This window comes from Mus pahari, chromosome 3 (genome assembly GCF_900095145.1).
Source record: "Mus pahari chromosome 3, PAHARI_EIJ_v1.1, whole genome shotgun sequence".
Taxonomy (NCBI): Eukaryota; Metazoa; Chordata; class Mammalia; order Rodentia; family Muridae; genus Mus; species Mus pahari.
This window is the reverse complement of record NC_034592.1, coordinates 125,043,141-125,065,415: the sequence shown is the minus strand read 5'-3', so window position 1 is coordinate 125,065,415 and position 22,275 is coordinate 125,043,141. Positions and strand designations below refer to the sequence as shown.

General features: G+C 39.2%; 1 protein-coding gene across 4 annotated transcripts in view; it reads right to left on the bottom strand.

Moving 5' to 3' along the window:
- Positions 1–1,119: 1,119 nt before the first annotated feature.
- The window catches only part of Macrod2 (mono-ADP ribosylhydrolase 2), a 1,928,923-nt gene continuing 1,907,767 nt past the window's right edge, over positions 1,120–22,275 (bottom strand). For 3 of the 4 annotated variants that reach the window (XM_021192060.2, XM_029536732.1, XM_029536734.1), the window contains exons 17-19: positions 20,190–20,267; positions 10,322–10,389; positions 2,279–4,256 (exon numbers count right to left, since the gene is read on the bottom strand). In XM_021192060.2, coding sequence (XP_021047719.1) covers positions 10,322–10,389; positions 20,190–20,267 — 146 coding nt within the window. In that variant the 3' untranslated portion in view covers positions 2,279–4,256. Of the gene's footprint in view, positions 4,257–10,321; positions 10,390–20,189; positions 20,268–22,275 lie in introns of all 4 variants that reach the window. The other variant, XM_029536733.1, reaches the window with a different exon arrangement.

Below are 22,275 nucleotides of genomic sequence, written 5' to 3'. Positions count from 1 at the left end.
TTAGTTAAGTATTGGTTTTATTGCACAGTAATTAGAAAATAGGCCTTTTATCTAAGAAGTGCAAAAACTATTACATAACAAGAAATAGGAGCAGTAGGGAGTTTACACTTTGAATCTGGATAGCTGAATGTTTATTCAAAATGAATATTCAACACTGAAACAGACAAATTAATTTAACTAAAAAACTAATCTTTCTCTGTAGTCCTATAGTTTTCCTGGAAAATGTCCCTGCACAGTGTTCTATTTGAGTGCTGGTTGAAGTGTCAGCAGAGAACCATCAGTGATATGAAGAGTCTTGAATAGCTGGGTATAAAAGAAGCATTGTATCTAGCAGGGCTTGAATCAACTCACCTGATCATCATTATCATTGTGAACCATTGTGTGAAGAATGCTGGCTAAAACATGAGACTGTGCTGCTTACTTTTTATTTCCTCTTCAAATTTTATTTACTACTGGAAACATGTTCCTCTAATATGGCAGCTTAGGCTATCCATCACTGGCATTTTATGAAAGATCTCACTTGGTTGTCTACAAGAACTGGAAAACTGGTACACTTGTTCTGGAAGTGATGGGAATCTAATTTTGTAGAATGATTATGTATATGCACTTTGGAATGAGCATTGAGGTTTTTCCCAGTGATTTTTGGAGGCTCTGTGCCACACTTCAAACCACTTTTTTTTTTGTAATTTTATCTATCATGATTCTGTCAACAGTAGAGTGAAGGTGTGACTGCCATAGTCACACATCCAGTGACGAAGCTCACAGGAGGTACTTGAGAAAAAAATCCACTAATGGAGGATGTACCCCAAGGATGGACCCATTTTCTTTTTATCTCAGCATCTCAGAAACTGTTAGTAAGTTAATGGCTTATTTAGAAAGAAAAATTTGCATGTGTGTGTGTGAGAGAGAGAGTGTTTGGAGGCATTTAACAGAAACTTTTCTGTAGTTTGAAAAGCATGGGCAAACTCCAACTTGTCTCAGTAAGGAATGAACATCATTGAGTCAGAGTGGACTAATAGAGGCAACTTGAAATATGCTTATTTATGACCAAATGGGTAGCATTAAATGAATACAGAGTTAGGGCTTGTGGCTAAAGGACACATTTCACAAAACACATACTTCCACATTATCCTCTCAAAGAAGTTTATTTGCACTCTGCTCTAACAAATATAGTTCGAAGGCAACAGTCATTTAAGTGTCATAGTGTGTGGCACAGATGAAGAGACAAACAGACCCAGAAGCTGTCCAGCATTTCAAGACTGGTTTAACAAAAGAGGCACATGTTACCCTAGTAATACCAGAAGACATTTTTTCTCCTTGCAAGCAACAGACTACATTTATTTGCATTAAGTAAAAACATATCTTGTTCAAGAAAATTACTTTTTTCCTGATTTTCCTTTATATCACAAATGTCAGGGTAAGGCAAATCCTTAATGAGTCATATGATAAAAACCCTATTTCCCGAGAAAATATATTGAACATATTCTGCTAACTTTGTTGTTTTTTCAAAGCACAGCTGACATGCACCACATACAGAGAAATGTCTTTGCAAACCAAGTGCATCAAGCAGAACTGTATTAATTCACAAAGAGGCTTTTCAGTGTTTCATAGAAAGATTTACAATTAGCTGCAGTGATTAATATGTGACCCAGTATCATAGACAGTGCTTCAGATGTCGTCTTTGTAAGCTTTTATCAAAGAAGACTTGTCCATCACCTGAATAGTTATCAGGAAGAGGAAAAGCCCCTTTGTCTAGTCTGCAGTGAGTACCTTTTTAATTAGGACTATTATGTTGAAGGTCTACTTCAGTCCTCAGTATGCAAACGTGACTAATAGCATGGCTAGTTTCCTCCCTTCCCCCTATTGCCCTTCATGACATGTGGCCTCTCTGAAGTGTGTTTGGAAACGGCCATCTAGCATTCATGTGCAGAAAGCTTCAGCCCATTTCCCACATGTACTGCATTGTACAGCCTGTGCAGTGACAGGGCCAGTGAACAACGGGTCTCCTTATCTGAGATGCCTTCAGTCTGGCCCAGAGCTAACATTTTTATATTTCATTATTGAAGTGTAAATTAACTGCATTATTTATTTTAAAGCATACAATCATTCAGCCACATAGCAACCAAAAATCTACCGCAAAGCAAAGATGAAAATGCACTTTAATTCATAAAAGGAAGTTTAAGCAAATTCAGGAGTGGGACTCCTCCTTCTCTGTTTCCTAAATATAAAGACTGTTTTCCTTTTCCTACGGTTTCCAGAGAATTCTCTCCCTTTTTTTTTTAACCTATCCCCACACAAGATGACCAAACACAATGGCTGCCATTGGTAATGAGAAAGGTGGCCTGGAATTGTCTCAGTTCTGGCTATTCCTCTTATCTCAGGGGTGCCTTCCCACTGTGACCCTATAATGGAGGCCGAGGTAAAGTTCCCCATAGAGTTATGGGGAAATGCCTTTCTAGCATGGTTCTCTTGTCAGGCACTTCACAAAAGTGATGGGTGCTTGTAAAATATGAAGATCTGCCATCTTCTATTGAAGCTATCTATCTGGATGGCATCCTTAGATTATTTAGAGGAAGCATTGTTCTAGAACACAACGTGTGATGGAGAGGTATATGCCGTCATGCCAAACTGTAGAAAGAGGAAAAAAAAGAAAAAAAGCAAAAGCCGTGGGGAAACTTTATGAAATTCCTGAAACAGCCTTGTTGTTATGTTGATGAACTGTGTTAATGAACAGAAGAGCCGTTAAAAGGTAACGTACACAGCAGAGGTATGGTTTGCTACATATTTTATCATACCAAATAAATTACCTAGAAACAGAAACTAATGCCGAGCAGGCAAAACTAGTCATAGGAAGATAAGGTGGATTTTCCACAGGAAAGGGCCAAACTAGCAAATTGGGTGAGATACTTATAAAGTGGCATCATCTCACTGTTGACTTTAGATATTCTCTGTTCCACATTCCCCCTTTTGTTAGGCATAGTAACATAAAACATCACAATTCTAAAACACTAGGGAGTTAAGATGATATGCAAAAGACACTACCATGTCTTTAGAACCCCAAGAGGCAGTAGGAGACCTGGGATTGTTCTGGGATAGATAGTTGGGATGATGCCCAGCCTCCCCTGGTCCTCATTGCTTGAGCTACCACTGTTCCACTGGCTTCTTACATCATATATAGTTCTGGCTAACTTTTGGGTGAATGGATGAGCTGTCAAATCACCCTTGGATTTGGCATTAGCAGACTAGGAAGTCAGGGCTAGAAGTAATGGCTCCAAATGCTCCTAACTTCAAGTGTGAACCTCTGTGGGCCAGCACACCTTGGGTTACCATGGATATTATTTTATGAAGAGTAGAGACTTCAAGTGGAACTTTGAAAGCCAAAATTGTTATTAATAGACTTGAGTCCTAAATGAAGCAAGACACTCCCTTTGATCTCAATGATAGTAATACCCATTCCAATTGTGTACAAAGAACCACATCTTGGAGATGGACTCCATATGGAAGCACACAGTGAAGACCTCATAAACCAAGGAAGCAGTGCTTGAAATCAGCCCCCAAAAATGAACACACAGGGAATCCTGGGTGTGAAGGGTGGAGACTCTGGTGGCTGCCAAGTCTGACCTTCCTTGTTAATGCCTGATTTGAATATTTTGAACTCCTTATTGAGACCTCTTCCAAGTGTTATCTGAGGTTTGTACCCATTTTCTATCCTTCCTCCTTTGTTTGTGGATTATACCAGTGATGGGCATGGCAGCTCTTGAAATTTAGCCTGTCGATTTAGCCTGTCATCACGTTTTTTCCTTTTCATGGAACAAATTGTCCTATGACCAGCTTTGTGAGAGAATTAAGAAAGCAGAGAGGGGCAAGGAGCCCCGGGTGAGTATTAACCCTATCACCATGGCCCTAGGGTGAGACATGGAGAAAAGACAGAAATGATATGGACTGAGTGCCTGAAAGATGCTAAGCATAGGGCCTCCCACATATGGAGGGAGCTTGCTTGCTTTTTCTTGTCTTGTCTTTTCTTTTCGTTTTGTTTTGTTTTTTCATCTTTTTCTTTTCTGTAGGTAAACAACAAAATGCAGCTGGAGAATTAGAGCAAAGGACCCCCTTTCTTCCATGAACTTGCCTTCCCCCCTCCCCCACCCCCTTCCACAGCACACACTAGCATCTTCCCAAGTCCCCCATGGCCAGGCCTTGCCATGCTGAGGGCTGTCATTTAGCTTCAGTTCTTTGTTCCTTTGCTTCATCTTGTGGCCCTGAGGAAGACAAAGAGGAATCATTTGTTAGATTAAAGATTAAGCATCTTCACAAGGCTTAGCAAGGAGTACCTTTTTAACATAGCTCTTGAAATGTCTCTCAGTCCTCAAACAGGCCTAGAAATAGCTTATTGACTATCAAAGAGCTTTGCCTTTCTGAACTGTAATTGATGGCACATGGTATCTTTAAAGATCTTATAAATCACTGCTGATATATGTAGGCCACGTGACAAACTGCTTCAGCTGATGGAGACAATTAACTCAAGTGTTCAAAGAATTCTTTGAACAATCTACCTTTGATGTGTTCTTCCTTTCCCAGTCTTTTGGTACATTCTAGGTTCTAGAGACTGGTATGTGAACAATTTTCAGTATGCAGATTTGCCAAAGCCTTTGATGAGACCTTTTTTTGTTAAGCATCTGCTGGGTTCTCCACCCTTGAGCCAACTCTAACATACTCTTTTCCAGAAGAGTCTGCGGTCATTTTCGTTTGACTTTTTAAGCTGAGGATTACTCTGCCTCCAGAGAAATGCACAAGCCAGGTACATTCAGTTACTTCCAGTCTTAAGAGTCACATTTAGTCTGTGACACTGTCATGATCAAAAAAATTCTCATGACTAAAGAAATCTCCCTTTCCCAGGCCTACTCCTCTGGAACCAATAATTGTGCAATTGCGTTACCTGATCTAGAACTTTCTACAAATGAGTTCTCTACAAACAGAATCGCACAAGCATCTCTGTGCTCAACCCCTCTCAGTATAGTGTTTGAGAGTTATACTCTTGCTTCTTGATTTTATTCTTTCTTCATTTTTCCAGTAGTGCCTGCCATTACTCTGTCTGGAAAGATCCTATTTTTCATCCATTCTACTGTGAGATATCTAGACTGTGCCAAAAAAATAGCATCATATAAATGGGATTCAGTCTGATATTTATATTCATACCTACAGTGTGCATGGTCCTAGCAATGCCTCCCCCCCCACATACACACACACACCTCTACCCCATGCCCAAGCTAGACCTCTCTCAATCCCTAGCTACCGCTATCCTCACTTCATGGTGACATTTTTGTTGAGTGGCTTATTTCATTTAACACAATGTACTATGTTCCACTCATTTGCTGCATTTGTCCGTTATGGCAGTTTCTTTGTGGACATACAGCATAACTCTCTGTCTTAGCTACTATGAATAATGGAGCAACCAACACCTACCTGCATGTAGATATGCCATGCTGATCTATGCCAAGGACTAGGATGGCTATGCATTTTCTAATTTTTTTTCTTTTATTGAAAATGGATTTTTTCATACAATCTACTCTGATTATAGTTTCTCCTTTCCCAATTCCTATGAGCTATATCTTATAGTAATTCTATTTTTCCCTTTTGAGAAAATTTCATCTTGTTTCTCCACAGTGGATTTATATTACTACCAACATTGGGTTAAGTTAGTTTTTTTGCCACATTTTCACCAATCTTTTAAAACCAATAATGTTGCTGAACTGAGTGAGATGGAATATCACTGTAGTGTGGATTTACATTTCCCTGGTGGCTAATGGTATTCATATTTTTGTTTTGTTTTCATTTGTTCTTCATATATTAGTTGGGCATTGGTATTTTGAGAGGTATCTATTTGGGTTATTTTCTTATTAGGTAGAAAATTTGCTTTTAAGTTTTTTTCTGCTCTCTTCTGTATATTCTTCCTTTGGGATATGTAGCTGGCAAACACTCCCCTGACTCTGTAGATGTCTCTCCATTGTGTTGCTTGTTCTCATTTGCTGCAGAGAAGCATTGCCATTGGATGTAATCCTACTTTTGAAGTTTTCCTTTTGTTCTTGTACTATTTAGGTTCTCTCTGGGAATATCATTGCCCAGACCGCTGACTTAAAGTGTTTTCCTATGTTTGGGGTTTCCATTTAGGTGTTTGATGGACCTCCCCCATTTTGGGGTTGTTTGTTTGTTTTTAGTTAGTTTTTATACAGAGTATTTCAGTCCTCTGCATGTGGATTCTGGCTCTCCAAGGTTGTGCCTTCAAGTTGGCTCTTTTTACTCAGGATTACATTTTTTTTTGTTTTGTTGTTGTTGTTGTTTTCTATTTCCATATGATTAGGGTTTTACTGCTGCCATTCCATTTTTGTGAAGAAACTCTTTTGTATTAGTTCCTTTTCTAATTGCTGTGACTTAATGCCTGACAAGAAGCAAACTAAGGGAAAGAGGAATTTTCTATGCTACAGTTTAATAAAGGATACAGTTCATCACAGTAGTTGGCGAGGCATGGTGGGATGTGACCTTGAGTCCATGACCAGGAAGCAGAGGGGAGACTGGAAGAACCATACTTCCAGGTAGGTTCCACTACCTAAAGGTTCCATGACCTTCAAAATGAGTGCACCAGCAAGGAATCACGTTTATAAACATTAAGCCTGTAAGGGATATTTCTCATTCAGACCATAGCAAGTGTTATGGAAGAGACTGCAATTGAGCTAATAGGCCATTGTCTTTGTAATATAAACAGTTTAACAATGCTAATTCTCCTAAATCCATGAAATGGAACTCTTCTCTCTCTCTCTCTCTCTCTCTCTCTCTCTCTCTCTCTCTCTCTCTCTCTCTCGTGTGTGTGTGTGTGTGTGTATGTGTATGATTTCATGCCTCAGTGTCTTATGATTTTCACTAGCACCATCTTCCAATCCCTTGATTACATTTATTTCTGATAGCTTATTTTTGTAATTATTCTGAAAGATTGTTTGCCTGACTTTCCTTTTTTTCTCAGAACATTGTTATGATCTGTGTACTGCTACTTTCCTGATTTTTATCTGTCTTCCTATATAGAACCATATCATCTGCAAAAAGAATAACATTATTCTTCCCCTTCCATTTTTCCCCTTCCATTTTTATGTATTTATTGCTCTGTCTAAAACGTCTAGTGCCCATAGCTAGTAAAGAGTGATGATACTGTATCTCCTTATGGGTTTGCTATGGTTTCAATGTGAAAATCCTGTCATGGGCTCAGACCCTTGAACACTTAGTTTCTAAATGGTTGCACTATTTTGGGATGTGGTAGAAACCATTGCATCTGGATGACATAGGGTATTTAGAAGCAGGCCCTTGAAGTCCACACTCTTTTCTAATTCCGGTCTAGTATTCTGCCATGAAAAGGTCATTTTATAAGCTCCCCTCACCAGCAAAACAGACTGCCACAGTGTAAAGGACCATCCTCTCTAAAGCCATAGTCTTTCCCCTTATAGTGTTTCTACATTGTGCTTCGTCCCAGTGGTTAATTAGTAGTGGTACCCTGGGCTTACTGGCTTACTGGTCATGCTTTCTTTTTTTCACCATTTGGTATAATGCTGGTCATTAAGGTCTAATATTGGGGGGTATTCATAATGAAGTGTTGAAAAACATCTGATAGATTTTAAAATATTCAAATGATCATATAATCTTTACCTTCCAGAGGATTTAATGCTATTTCATTTATTAAATTGAATCTATGAAACTATGCTTAAAATTCCTGGGACAAAATCAGCTTGATAATGCTGAATGGTCATTTTTTTTTTTTCTAAACTCTTTGGGCTTCTTCACCTCTTTCCTTTAAGTCTAACAGTTTTGAAAGAATTGCCTATAGTCAGTGTGGGTATGACCTTGAAGATTTTATTGGAACCCAAGTGGCCATCCCCTGTCTGGATGCTCCTGCTGATCTTCAAGCGCCCAAGGGTTCAAATAAATCATTCCTCCTTATTCACTGATTTTTGTTAGAATAATTGAAAACACAGGATATAACATTATTAACTCCTATCAATGTTAATGTAGGAGTTCCAGTTACTCCATATTTTTTGTACCAGATGATGATGTTAAGTTTCTAAAGGCAGTATCTCAGTGTCAATCCACATCAAACTAAATCTGATGAGTCTTAGAGAGTAACAACTATGTGCAAACCCTAACTGCAATAGTCGTGTAAAAATAAAGGCTCCAAACACATTAATGTATGTTTGATGTAATTAATGTGAAAAACCAGTCTAACCTGTGACTCTGCTAAAAGAATAAAACTATGGCATTACAGGACACAGAAGGCCATGAAGATGTGGGAGATAAAGCTGACACAGATGTGAGAACTCAGTGTCTGTGGCAGACTGTCTCTAGTTATCCTGAAGGATATTTAAGGCTATGAGTGCTCAAGTTTCAGGTATGAAACAGTGTGATATTTGCATATGCACATCTTTCTGTTTAATTCAAATTACCTCAAGATTACCAAAATACTTCATGTAATGTAATGTTAGGTTGTGTGGTTGTCATCCTGCACTAGTTAGAGGTAACAAGGAAAGTTTCTACATGCTCACTACATATGCAATTCTTTGGTTTTGTTTTTTAAGGATTTTTAAATTCATGGTTTTCTTGAATCAGTAGACATAGGAACAACATATCTGAATAGCCAGAGGTAGTATCTAGTATACATCAATATATGTGTGGAATAAAGCTCAGGAAACCTGTGTGGTAAAGTCAGGTAAACCAGCAGGCTTCTCCAGATTCCAGTTGCCTTATCACTTTAAAGAAAAGCTTCAGTAGATCATGCCTGGGTTTGTTAATTAACTTAGATTGCTCTAGTAGCCTAAAAGTCTTTTAAAAATTAATATTTGGGATCTGTATGAATAGGGAAAAACAAGCAATGTTTGAGCTATTATTTCTTTTTTAGATAGCAGGGGAGGCGTTTTGAGACAGGGTTTCTCTGTATAGCCCTGGCTGTCCTGGAACTCACTCTGTAGACCAGGCTGGCCTCGAACTCAGAAGTCCAAAGGTGTGTGCCACCATTGCCTGGCAATTGAGCTATTCAAAAGCAGGTGAGAGAAGAAATGATGGTGACCATGTTCACAAATTCAAGTAACTTTGAACTGGAAGCTCTTGAACTTTCATGTGTATCTAAGGTCAAGGAAATAGAGCTATACTGGTACTTTACTTGGATGTTAATAGAAAAAATTCGTAAGTTGTAGTTTGTTCGCAGCTAAAGAACAAAAGGGACAGGAGGCACTGAGGAATGGTGGGAGCTATTTAAGCTCATCTCAGTTCACTATTTTTCAGTGGAAACTTCCCAGAGTATTTGAAGCACATGGCTAAGGTAAAAATGTTATGTGTTCATGTTTATATAAATGTGTATTCTTTAAAACAATTTTGTGGTATAAAAATAGTATTAAATTTATAGCAGCATAAAGTTCATGATTATCATGACAGTGACAGATATATTCTCACCTATAGTCATTAGAACTTTCATTATCTGGTTAGATCTCAAGTATGATGCAAGGTGGTCCTCTGGCTGGAAACAGAGACCAAGAGGAACCAGGGAATAGAAGGAGCAACCATGGCTTATCTGTGCTCTACTCTCACTGTCTCAGAGTTCATTGTTCTATGAGATTTTTAACGTTTAGTTAATACTATTGCTAACTTCATTATTTTCAGGTTTTCCGATCTTTTCCACAGCCCTTTTTAGGGTTGGGAAAGTCATGAGAAGTCTAGTAGACTATCAGTCACTCTAGATATGATTTAGATAGTATGGTCTGGTTACTGCTTTATTTTTCCCAGGAGTTGTTGCCTCAGGCTCATTGAACTCAAGGTATATCTGTAAAGATGCACATGTGTTCAGGAAGCAGTGTGCTAACTCAGGCACCTATTTTTCTGCCAACATATATTTATATGTCTTTATACATTCTTTCAGGTAAAGATTTTAGTGTTACACTTAAAAAACAGGTATACCAAACAACACAGTATGCTGTTCCTGGAAAAAAATGATGCTTCTGGAATCAACTGAGGTTACTGACATAATGTGATCTCTCTAGGAGAAAAGGGGTAAGACTGATGGGAAAACACTACTCTTATTGTCAGAGTGAGGAAATCTAAGGTGTCCATTATTTAAATATGCTTGCTACAGCATGCTCTTTCTACTTAAGGTGACAAGCTTCTATGGGGTAGTCTTCAAGAGCCCAAGTTACACACTGGGACCTGACAAAACCAAGAGAAATACAACATCTTGTTTGCAAATTAATCCTTATGGTTAGCTCATGAATTAAAAAATTCCACCATCGGAGTAACTTACCTATTGGAGATCTTCTTGCAGACTCTCTGTTGGCTCATTTACACCATCCACCTGACTGTTCATGTCAACTGTAAACAGAAAGGGTTAAATCATTATCAAGACTAAACTGTTAAACACATGAAGATTGCCACTATTGTCTGAAAATGTTCCAATTTCCTGTCTTATGCCTTTTCTGTTTTCATTTATTCATAACACGGGGACCAGGAGGTTTGGGTTCACTCTCCTCTCAGCTGAGCTGTCATTTCATGCAAGACTTGTGGTGTGGCAATTTGAGTGTATTTATTACCATCCTTAAATAGATAAATTCAAAGGCCCTAATAGATGTCTAGGAAAACCAAGAAAGAAAACAAAGAAAAGCAGATCATTGACATGCAGAGAGGTACATGGCTCCCTCCATAGTGACAAGGTCAATAGACCCATTCAGTTTGCTGTGTTTTCAATTTCAGAATTCAAAACAGTTCCTGCAAATTTGCCACTGGGTATGGCAGCCAGTAGCCAACATGAGATAGGAAAGCAAACAATACATGTGCCTTTTACTTGATTGTGTTCCTTCTATGTAAGCATTTACATAAACACAGAATGTATAATTACTGCCTTTCTCCAAAAGTGGCCCAAAGCAGTCACTCTGGAAATTTCCAAGGGTCAGCAAGTTTAATGAGATTTTTAGTATCCAAGCCCATACTGTAAGCTAAGAAAATAAAGAAAGAAATGGACAGTGGGGGGACTGGGAATATAGCTCAGTTGGTAGAGTGCTTATCTTGAACACTGAGTCAAGAGTTGAGTTCCTAGCCACACATACTCGAAACAGACATGAAAGATAATTAACTGTGAACTTCTGGCTTCAAATCCCTGGCAAGCAAATACACCTTTTAGTACAAATGTCCAGGACCAGTGCTGGTGCTCACCAGCTCCCCTCTTTTCTAACTTTCAAGAAACCAGGGAAAGACACCCAACACTTCTAGTTATCTTTCTTCTAACACCCACCTCCAAATACAGGATTGATGCCTTCCACTTTGTGAACTGTACATATCCCCCTTGCCTGCCATACACTGGCAATATTGACGAATACCACCACTATAATAACTTCCATTTATTTGGGAGGTATTTAGTTCTTTGCATAAAACCAACGACTAAAATTCTTTTCTTTTTCCAGAACATGAAAGAGTAATGGAATAATGGCAGGTGCTGATCCCATACAACACAGATGCTTCAAAGAATGAAACCCTTGGATAGCATCCCACGATCCCTCTCAGGATTTCCAGCTTAAAATGGTGGTCTCTCTTTTCTTATCTGAAAACTGCACTGATTTACTAACTATTTGTCAATTCACTTCAAACTTCATCTGTATACTGGTCATATGCAATAGTTCTATTAGCAAGAGAAACAGCTATATTCTGTTCAACCTGGCACATGTGTTTCTATAAGTGGCCCCTCTCGGAGTGGGGTATACAGGGCTAAGCACAGTAAAATGCTCAGTTTCTGTTCCTTCTAGTCAAAAGACACCCAGTCTACAACCTATTAATATATGTTCCATAAAAGCACTCCATAATGAAATAGCTCTGTGGAAAAAAAAAGTTTAGTCATGTTAAAGAAGTTCTTGCTAAGGCTTCAGAGTCTACAGGTCTCTACTGCATCTAGGACATAGACTCAAGATTTTACATATCACTTTCTTGCTCATCAAGGACTATTATATGGGGGCTGAACATCCACAGAGCCTGCTTTGTGAAGAGGCGGTAAGAATCCATGTCCATCATTTTAGGGGTCAGCTGAAGCTGGTTCTCTCCAGCTGAACACCATTGCCAGGTCAGGTGGATCTGCGGCTTCCCATGAATGGTCATGGGTAGAGAGCTGAGAATTAAGGGAAGCAGTTCAGGTGATGGCAAGCCTATGTGGTGGAGAAGTGGCTGGCATAAGAAGCTTTACTTAAAACTCCATGTTACTTGCCCTTATGGCTAAATTATTTCCTAATTGATTATCAACTCAACTTACTTTTTTTCTTCCCCTGAAAAAAAACCCTTAAAGGTGGAGAAAGAGGGTGGCTGACTGACATATTTTGGTGTTTATCTTTTCAGAGACAGTTGGAATTCAACTCTAATAAACTAACTTTATGGGAACCGAGTAGATCAGCAAGAGACGATGATGCCTGCCTTTCCCGTAACAACATGAGAATTTGGTGGCTCTAGCATGGCAGGGCTGTCTACCCTTGATGAAAGACTGTTCCTCCTCTATTGGGAAAGTTCATCCTCTTTTACTCAACAAGCAACTTCAGGAAGGACACTTGATTGTGTAGCCATGAAGGAAGAAGGGGACAACTGCCTAGCTATGCAGATCAGCGGAATTAACACTGGCAATAAATGGGGTGACAGATGTCACTCTCATATTCTAGTGTAACAAAATGAAAAGGCACATTGAAGCAGGTGTCTGTGGCACCCTTCCCCTTACTCGAAACATTTAGACCTGCATGGGAAGGTGTTGCTGGCTTAAAAGAGGGATACATAATTGAGTCCCAGTCTTAAACCTGAACTGTAGAGCAAAGCTAGTCACAGTGAATCTGGTGCTGAATAAAGAACCATTGAAAGTGCTTTAGGCTTGGCAGTTAACTGCCTCCACCATGGCTCCTTAAGTCTATGGTGGCTGAGTGGAGAACAAGACTCGACCTCCTGGGAAGAAAGGTTTTAAAGCAAGCTAGCATGTAGCATTAACACTCCCGTGGCACTTTGATACAGGAGCTGGTGGAAAGTGTGTCTGCCACAGCTCAAAGCCTGATAGACCATTTCTAACATTAGGCAGAGACATGTATGCTTCAGGAACAGATTCCAGTTTGGATACAGCTTTGGCTACAACACAGGTGCTTTCTTCCTGTGGCTAAAACAATCTCAGTAGCTACAAGCCTTGTATGTGACCCAGCCTAGTGCCAGCCTGGATAGCCAAGGGACTGTCTCTACTATTTATCTCAAATCCCAGGTAATGCAGCTTTAACATGCCAGTTAACAGAGTTCCAGCATTGTCCTGGCACCAGGAGTAGACTGTACCCTGTGTTTTGGCCAATATGAACTGAAATATTGTTCCTTGATGTACCTGACTACGCAGATCCTTGTTACCATGAGACATAGGCACGTCTCAATTTAGCATCAGTAAGAACTGCTGTGGTCAACATCATCTCAACTTAGTTTGCTATAAGCCCAAATTGCTGAGGGTACTAACTTATAGTTTTAGTAGCACAGGGCCAAAATTCCTGGATGAAACCTAACACCGAGGACGTGTTAATGGCTCCCACTCCTGGGCTTGACTACCCACAGCCTCTGAAGATATCCAGGGTAAGGTAAAGACATGGAGTACTAGATTTCTAAAGTACCTCACACAGCTCAGGCTGCTCACAGCAATCTGTTGCCACCATACCACTTCACCAACGAGCAATCATATTACTGTGTGCCTTGGACCTACCCCAATGCTGTGCTACTTTTGGCAGCATTACTGGACACAAATGTGACATTGGAGCTAAAGGCTAGACTATCAACAGTGAATTTTTTTTTTTCTGAAGTCAGTCTGAGCTCTGCCCTGGCATCTCACAGCAAGCTGTTACTGTGGATAACAGAGACAGGCTTATGAGTACAGACACAGTTTTATTATGAACAATAAAACTGAGAGTGTATTTGGACAAATTTTGGCTGGAACAATACATTCTCCCCATAGACCTTGACCTGGGAGCTATCTAGTACTGAAATACAGGATGGAGGAGGTATCAGAACATATGCAGCCTGCTTCACAGTTTTGGGAAGATGGGCACTGACAAAGCTGGGCAGGAGCTTACTGGTTGATACTGGAATGGCCTGACATGCTAACAATATCAAGTATTTTGAGTCATGCCCAACATAGATGTCTGAAACTGACTAGGTAGGGACTAGTGCAGGAGAACTCTCTGGAAAGGTAAACACTTGTTTTAAGAAAAGAGCTTTAATGAGACAGAAGAAAACAGAAATGCTACAATGACAAAAGGATTTTTTAAAAAAAAATAACCCCCCAAAATCAGAGCTAAAAAATATTCTTAGATGGGACTGGAGAGATGGCTGAGCAGTTAAGACTATTGACTATTCTTCTAGAGGTCCTGAGTTCAATTCCCAGCAACCACATGGTGGCTCATAACAGTCTGTAATGGGATCCAATGGCCTCTTCTGGTATGTCTGAAGACAGCTAAAGTGTAGTCATATTATATGCCTAGCAAATTAAAATCACAATAGAAGGCACCAGGAGATTAGTCAAGGAGAACCATTAGTGAGCTGGAATTCCTGCTCCCATGAGATGCAGAACTGAAAATGAGGAAGACCAATAACATCTTTGGGATTCTATTAGGAAAAGAACAAATATTTTGTAATTGGAGTCCAAGAATGGCTTAGCAATACCAAAGGAGTAGAAATTATTCAACTATAGGATTCTTTCCTCTTGAACAATACAAACATCCAGATATAGCAAGGCCTAGGGTCACAAATCAAATTTAATACAGTCTACCTTCCCAATGTATGTTATGATTTAAGGCAAGTGATAAAGATATTCTCAAAGCTGTAAGAGAAAAGAAGCAAATAAAAATTTACAAGGTGTCCCAAGTCATCCTGAAGCAGGTTGCTCAGTGTATCATACAGGCCAGGCAAAAGTGGCATATAATCTCTATAGCACTGATGCAAAGGGATACTATGTCCAGCAAAGGTCCACATTAGCATTCAAGGACGGACTGAAATGTCACAAAACTGAAGCCAAGAAAGTGGGTGAGACTGCTCTACAAAAATGCTGCATTTTTGTAGAGCAAAGAGTTGTCAAGTAAGAAGAATGGGGATCTGTAAAATGTATGCACTAGTTTACAAGTAGACCAAACTGACTAGCAATAGAAAGAAACATGGCAGATAAGAGGAATTTTATAATGAAGACTCAAAAAGCTAATGATTACCAGACCAATAGACAGAGAAATGACCAATAACCAGGACAGAGAATTAGATTTTCAAAAGCTCAAAACTATTTTAGCTTTACCCTACTTCTTCCATTTTTCAAAATAGCATCTTCTGTAGCCCAGAGTGGACTGAACTTATATAGCTGAGGGTGACTGAGTTCTTCATCGGCTTTGCCTCTGCTTCTAAAGAGCTGAGAGTACAAGCCTGTGTCACCATACTTAACCAATTCTCTTAGGAATATGTTTTCGCCCTTTTGTTTTTGTTCTCTATGGTATGATTTCATATGATCTTTATGTGTCGTATCAAGTGTGATGAAAATAATTGTAAAGCAAACCAAACATAAGATGAAGAGTGGAAGTATGAGAAGACTAGGGCTGGTTTACATAGGGGCTGAATTAAGAGTTTAGCTATCAATAATTACGTTGCATGTATATGAATTAATTTTTCAACTAAATGTCATAGTTCTCAATTAGGATAAAACACAGAGCCAAACCACATGATGGTTTGACAAAACTCACTTTACAACTCAAGGCATGTGTAGACTAAGAACAAAGAGATGGAGTGAAATATTCCATGCTAAGGAGATCCAAAAGGAATCAGGAATAGCTGTACATTCATCTAGACCTAATACCTCAAGCAAACAAGAGGGTTAAATTGCATCCTAAATCTGGGGCTCCAGCAGTCATCCACAGAATGCTCCATTTGCTAAAAGCACACAGAACATTCTTCAGGACATATGTCATAAAAAAAAGTCCAACATATTTTTTGGATGTAAATTATATTGTTAACGATCTGTGGATATAGAAATAAAATTGGTCATTGAAATACACTGAAACAAATAAAATGTAGATAACATACTAAAACGTAACAGATGCAATGGCTATAACATTAAAAGGGAAGTTTGTAGGAATTAATTCAATTATAAGAGGAAATTGGAAATATTGCAAACGACCTATCGATGAATATCAACGGATCTAGAAAACAGCATCATACCAAACCAACACTAATAAAAAGATAATCAAACAATGCAAACATCAAAAACTTTTTTAGAAGGATAAAATAATGAACCTTTAGCTAACTTATGGAGGGAATAATAAAATCAGATTTAAAGGGAGGCAATATAACTGATAAACCCAAAAGATCATGACTGGTTATATAACAACTATATGTCAAATGCCTACACATTCTCAAGACAGTCATAAAGAAATAGAAAAAGATCAATAACAAGAAGAGAGATTGGATCAATAACAAACATTTCTGTACTACCCACTTAGTGTTACTGATGTCAATAGTTTTGAGTTTTTGTTCAATAAAGGCAACATTTAAAGAACTCTTATCACTTCATAGAAGTTATTTCAAAAAATAAGAGAAAAATAAGGCTGACATTAATTAAACAGCCTCATGACCCTCTTCCCCTTCCTCCTCTCCCTCCTCACTATACACAGTGAAAGGGGAGGACGGGAGAGAGAGAACACTACAGATCAATTGCCTCAATAAACACAAATGTAAAATTATAGACAAAAATTGGAAACCAAATCCAACTACACAGTAAAAAGATTCTATACTTGGACAAGTGGGATTCATCCCAGGGAGGAAATGATGGTTCAATGTATGTAAATGAGACCCATCAATTCTGCCAATCGATGCTAATAAGGCATCTGATAGAAAAGTTGTTTCATGATTAAAATGCTGGACAAACTGTGTAAACACAACATATAAATATCAATGATAATAGCCGAACTGACAAGCTTTCAGCTTAAGATGTGAAATCACAGTCTCATACTCTCTCCACTTTCATTTGACAAAGCTCTGTAAATTGTCCAGAGTCTTCAGGCAAAAAGTAGACCAAAGGGTAGTGAAAGTGAAGCGTTGCCCATGTTTACACATGATATGATTTTATTAATAGGAAGTGCCAAAGACTCCTCTGTAGTAGAACCAATAACTAAATTCAGCACAGTTGCAGTAACATATAATCAGTATACAAAAATGTATAGCATTGCTATATGCTCATAGTGACTTGCCTTTAGAAATAAAAAAAAAAAATTAATCCCATCTATGAGGAAACTTAACTATAAAACATTGACAAAGAAACTAAGCAGGACACACAAAAAGTAGAAAATATTTGTTCTACCCCCATGTAATCCATATCCAAAGTGTAATGATACTGTTCACACAGTTGGGAAAAATAATTTTATATGTAGCTACAAAAATCTCCAACGGCTAAAATGATTCTGAACAAACAAAAGAGATACGAAACATACTTCAAAACTGAAATGATCAAACTGTCAGGTTTGGACTTTAAAACAGACACGTGCGTTACTAGAGAGCCTAGAAGTTACTAAGAACATGTGCTAGACAGTCTTTTCACTGGGTGCTGTATACATATGGAAATGGCTACAGGCCGAAGAGTAAAACTAGACTTCTTTGTGTCATCAGCTACACCAATCAACTACATGAAGATTAAAGACTCATAGAAGATGGGAAACCATGGGAAGAAAACAGGGGAAACACCTCAGGACATTGGCAAGGGTAAAGATTTTTGGCACACACTTCAAAAAAGCACAGGAAACAAAAGCAAAAGTAAACAAGTGGGATTTCATAAAATTGGAAGGCTCTTGTGCAGAAAAAAAAAAGTTGATGGGGTGAAGAAACTTTGTGGTGGTTTAAAAATGGTTGGCCCAGGGAGTGGAACTATTAGGAGGTATGACCTTGTTGGAGTGGGTGTGGACCTGTTGGAGGAAGTGTGTCACTGTGGGGATGGGCTTCGAGACCCTCCCCCTAGCTCCTAGACTTCTGGCAGCCTTCAGATCAATATGTAGAACTCTTATCTTCTACTACACCATACCTGCTGGATAATGCCATGCTCCAACCTTGATAATAATGGATCTCTGAACCTATAAGCCAGCATCAATAAAATGTCCTTTTATAAGAGTTGCCTTGGTCATGGTGTCTGTTCACAGCAATAAAATCCTAACTAAAAGAGACATCATACCAAATGGGAGAAAAATCTCAGTAATTTATTCACTGAAAAGGGGTTGATAACCAGAATAAAAGGAACTACAGAAATATTAGCAGGGAGCATGTGACCTACTTTATACATGGGTAACAAATCTAAACAAACATTTCTTGGAAATGACTAATAGGAATATTCAAGTACAAATTACAAATTGCACAAAGATATCATTTCCTTGCAGTAGAAATTGTGATTATCAAAACAATGGGAATGATAAAGGTTGGCAAGGGTTTGGAGAAGCCCTGCAAACTGTTAGTGTGAATTTAAAATAGTATAGTCATTATAGAAAACAGTATGTAAGTTTCATTGGGAACAAACCTACCATATGGTCTGACATCCCAATTACTGAGCATATTTCTGAAGGAAACAAAACCAGTATGTTGAAAGACTTCTTTGCAACATAATATCCACAAAATAAGAATAAATATTAAGGGATTTATAGGTAGATAAAGAAAATGTGGCACATATATGTCCTGGAATACTTGTTGTCATTACAGGAATGAATCCTGTCAATTGTGATATGTGTGGAACTAGAGATTATATTAAAAGGAATAGATTGGATACAGAAAGGCAAGGGATTAATCATCTCTCAGAAACTGAGTGGAAGGCAGTAGTCACCAGAGATCAGACACACTCAGAGGGACTCAGGGATGGCTTTCTGCACTGCACTTAGGTAAGTTTGAGAAGTTGTATCGGCTTGCATAGGAGGGTGCCTGAAGATGAGAAGGGTAGATTTACATTTCAAAGAGCTAAGGGGAATTTGAGTTTTTACCATAAAGAAATGAGTAATGTCGAAGATGAATAAATATTCTTAACCCGACTTTGACATTATAACATATGTCTGTCTCTAGAACCATAGCATAGTAGACCACAAGTAAGGGTATCTTTATAATGCTATGTATCACCAAACATAAATAGACATATATCACTTTATATAATTTATGGCCTATGGGTTCTAGTTTTCTTAGCAGTGAGATCTACTGTTGCTGAGGGGATTAGCTACTCTCCTCTGGAGTTTCTCTTCCCTTCCCGGGCCCCAGGTAACCAGAATTACTGTCTCCTCTCTCATCTAATATACATTCACCGAGCTGCCAAGCTCAATGACCCCTGCCTTCTAAAGTCTACAGAAAGCATTTCCCTTATTTTGGGGACTGCTGCTGCCTGCCTTACCCCAGCTTTTCTTTAATGGAGTGCTGGGTGTAGTTAGAGGGCATTTCACCTAAATCTGTCTCAGCATTCCTAATCACACTGGAAGAGAACCTTTAATATTTAAGGCACACACCTCAATGGCCCAGTAGAGTCATGCCTGCTGAAACAGGTATTATTCTGCTGTAAATAATGGCGTTTCTGAATGTTCTTAGCATAGGCCTATAGGAGAGGCAATGTTAATAAGTCCGTGGTGCTGGAATCTTTATTGGATTCTGATTTGGAGGGCACCTTCTTAAATAGGTTTATTTTTGAGGTGCTCTGAAAGAGTCATTGTGTGTCTGGGCAAAGCCTCAGAGGCTAGCAGTTGAGGCTATGAAAAGAATCTTAGCCCAAGCTCTCGGTGGAGAGCTCTGGGAACACTGGGGCAACAGGGTTAAGGTAGGCCAGGTAGCCTGCAGTCTGACCTTGGAATGACTCACCATGACCTCCATATAGTATGGAATGTTTAAACCATGTGTGCTGTCTTAAAACAAAATTTGTGTGCACACGAGAGAGAGAGAGAGAGAGAGAGAGAGAGAGAGAGAGAGAGAGAGAGAGACTGACTTACTTCCATTTTCATGATTTCCTAGGTAGAATTTGGCTTTTGAAATTTACTTTGTTCTAACCAGATATGTTGATCCCTAGATCAAATCATTTCCTTCATCCTAGATTACATGTGTGCAAAATACCAGAGAATCACAGTTGAGCACAGGCAGCTCAGACTCACCATCAGGACCTGAAGTGTTTTCTGCCTCGCTGGAACCTTGGCTTTCTGCAAACACAGCAGGTGCATCCTCACCTTGAGCTGAAGGAAGGAAAGCAGAGTCCTGATTACAGAGAATCAGCTCAGCCCTGCTGCCAATCTCCTCTCACCCTCCACTGCCCTCTTAAAGTTCAAAATGCCCTGGGGATTTAACTGGAGGAAGTAGTGGGTTGAGATGCTTGAATATCCCTGAGCTGTCTCCCGAGTTCTCTTTAATTTGTGAGATAATCACGTGCACACACAGTTTCTCAAAATAGAAGTGTAGTAGGATAAGAGAAAGAATGTGCTCTAATCAACACAGAGTACTGTTTAAATTTAGGGAGGGGGAAAGAGGGAGGACTGTGAGGGAGGGGGAGGGAGAGAGGGGGAGAGACAGAGGAAAGAGAGAGGGGAGGGAAACATAAGAAAAGGAAAAATGGAGTGAGAGAGCAGATAGGAGATGGAAGGAGTGAGGGAAGGGCTTGCAGGGAAAGAGGGAAAGAGGGAGAGAGGGAGAGGGTGAGGGAATAAGAGGAGGAGGAAAAAGAGAAAGAAGAGGAGGAGGAGGAGGAAAAGAGGAGGAGACTTTAAAAAACTATGAAGGAAAAAAGTTTCATCTTGTCTTAGGCATGCCTGAAAGTGGAAAGTTCCCGTTTTCTCATAGGGAATGTTCTTGATAAACCACAGATATGCAACAAGACTGCCTGTCTAGATCTCTAAGGCACTGTCATGTTGGCTGTTGGAATGCTGAGTGTCTAGCCTGCTGCTGGCTTGTGTTGTGACTGTTTTCTATATGACCCTCAAAAAAGAAGGGCATCAATTCATGGTGGTTGAAGTTATAGCCTCCCTCCAACCCAAATAAAACCAAAACTAAAACATCACCAAGATTTCTCTGTGTAGGCCTGACTGTCCTAGAACTCACAGTAGTCCAGGCTGGCTTCCAACTCAGAGGTCCCCCTGCCTAGTGCTTAAAGGTGCAGGCCACCACCCTCGGCTTACACAACATTCTTAATCGTCACATCGAGAGGGTTGTTCACATTTCCAGATATTCAGAAGCACACTCAACCTCTCAAAGCTTAAATACCTAGTATGTTTTCTCAACACGAATAAGGGCATTCATAAATAAGATAAAAAATGCTACAATATGAATATGTGAAGTTTTTATCTCTGTACATTTTAAAGAGATGGTGAAATCATTTTACAGGAGGACATCCTTGGGGGAGGACATGTTAAGTTCACTGTGCCAAGTGGGGACGAAGAAAAGGCTCCCATGCATAATCTCTCTGAGGGATACTTTCACTGGTACAGTCTGTACTCCCTGCAGCCATTTACTGATGCTGACAGTCAAGAAATACGACTTAAACATGACTGAGCACGTAGCCTGGGTGGTCAGAACTTGAAGATACAAATCTAAGTGGAAGCAGGCAGAGAGGAAGGAAGCCATCTTACGATTTGCAGTATGAGCTAAGGCTCATTTAACTGAAAATGCTGAACAGACTTTTGTATTGGCGGTTTTAGACAGGGGGTGTGAAGTAGACAGAGGAATTGGGGAGACACTATTCTTCGCTAAAACGAATGGTGCAAGATTGGATGAGCCGGCACAGAAGGCTAACACAGGAAGAAAATTCTTCAAGAGCAACAGTCCTGTTGTACTGCTTGAGTTCTTCTAGTAATGTCTGAGGATGCGATTGGAACACTGGAAATAGACCTTGACCTTCCAGCTCGACCTGTTGGCATAGTATCATTCTCCAATTCTGAAACTTCCAGAATGCTTAGCACTTTGCATTTGCTCATTAGCAAACTACTTATCCTCCAGTGCAGAGGAAACCAGTGGTGTACCCCTTAAGGTTGGGAGCAAGGGCAGTTTGCCATGTAAGACTGAAAGCAAAGCATAAATGAGGAAAAATAAAATAAAAAAAAAAAAAAAAAAAAAAAAAAAATTGAATTCATTATAATAACAAGCTTTGGGGTTGTGTTTACAAGTGTTTTGTAAGAGAAAAAAATACTTGGATTTTTAAATCATAGGCAATTAATAGTATTAAAAGATGTAAAGAACTTCTAAAAATAGAAA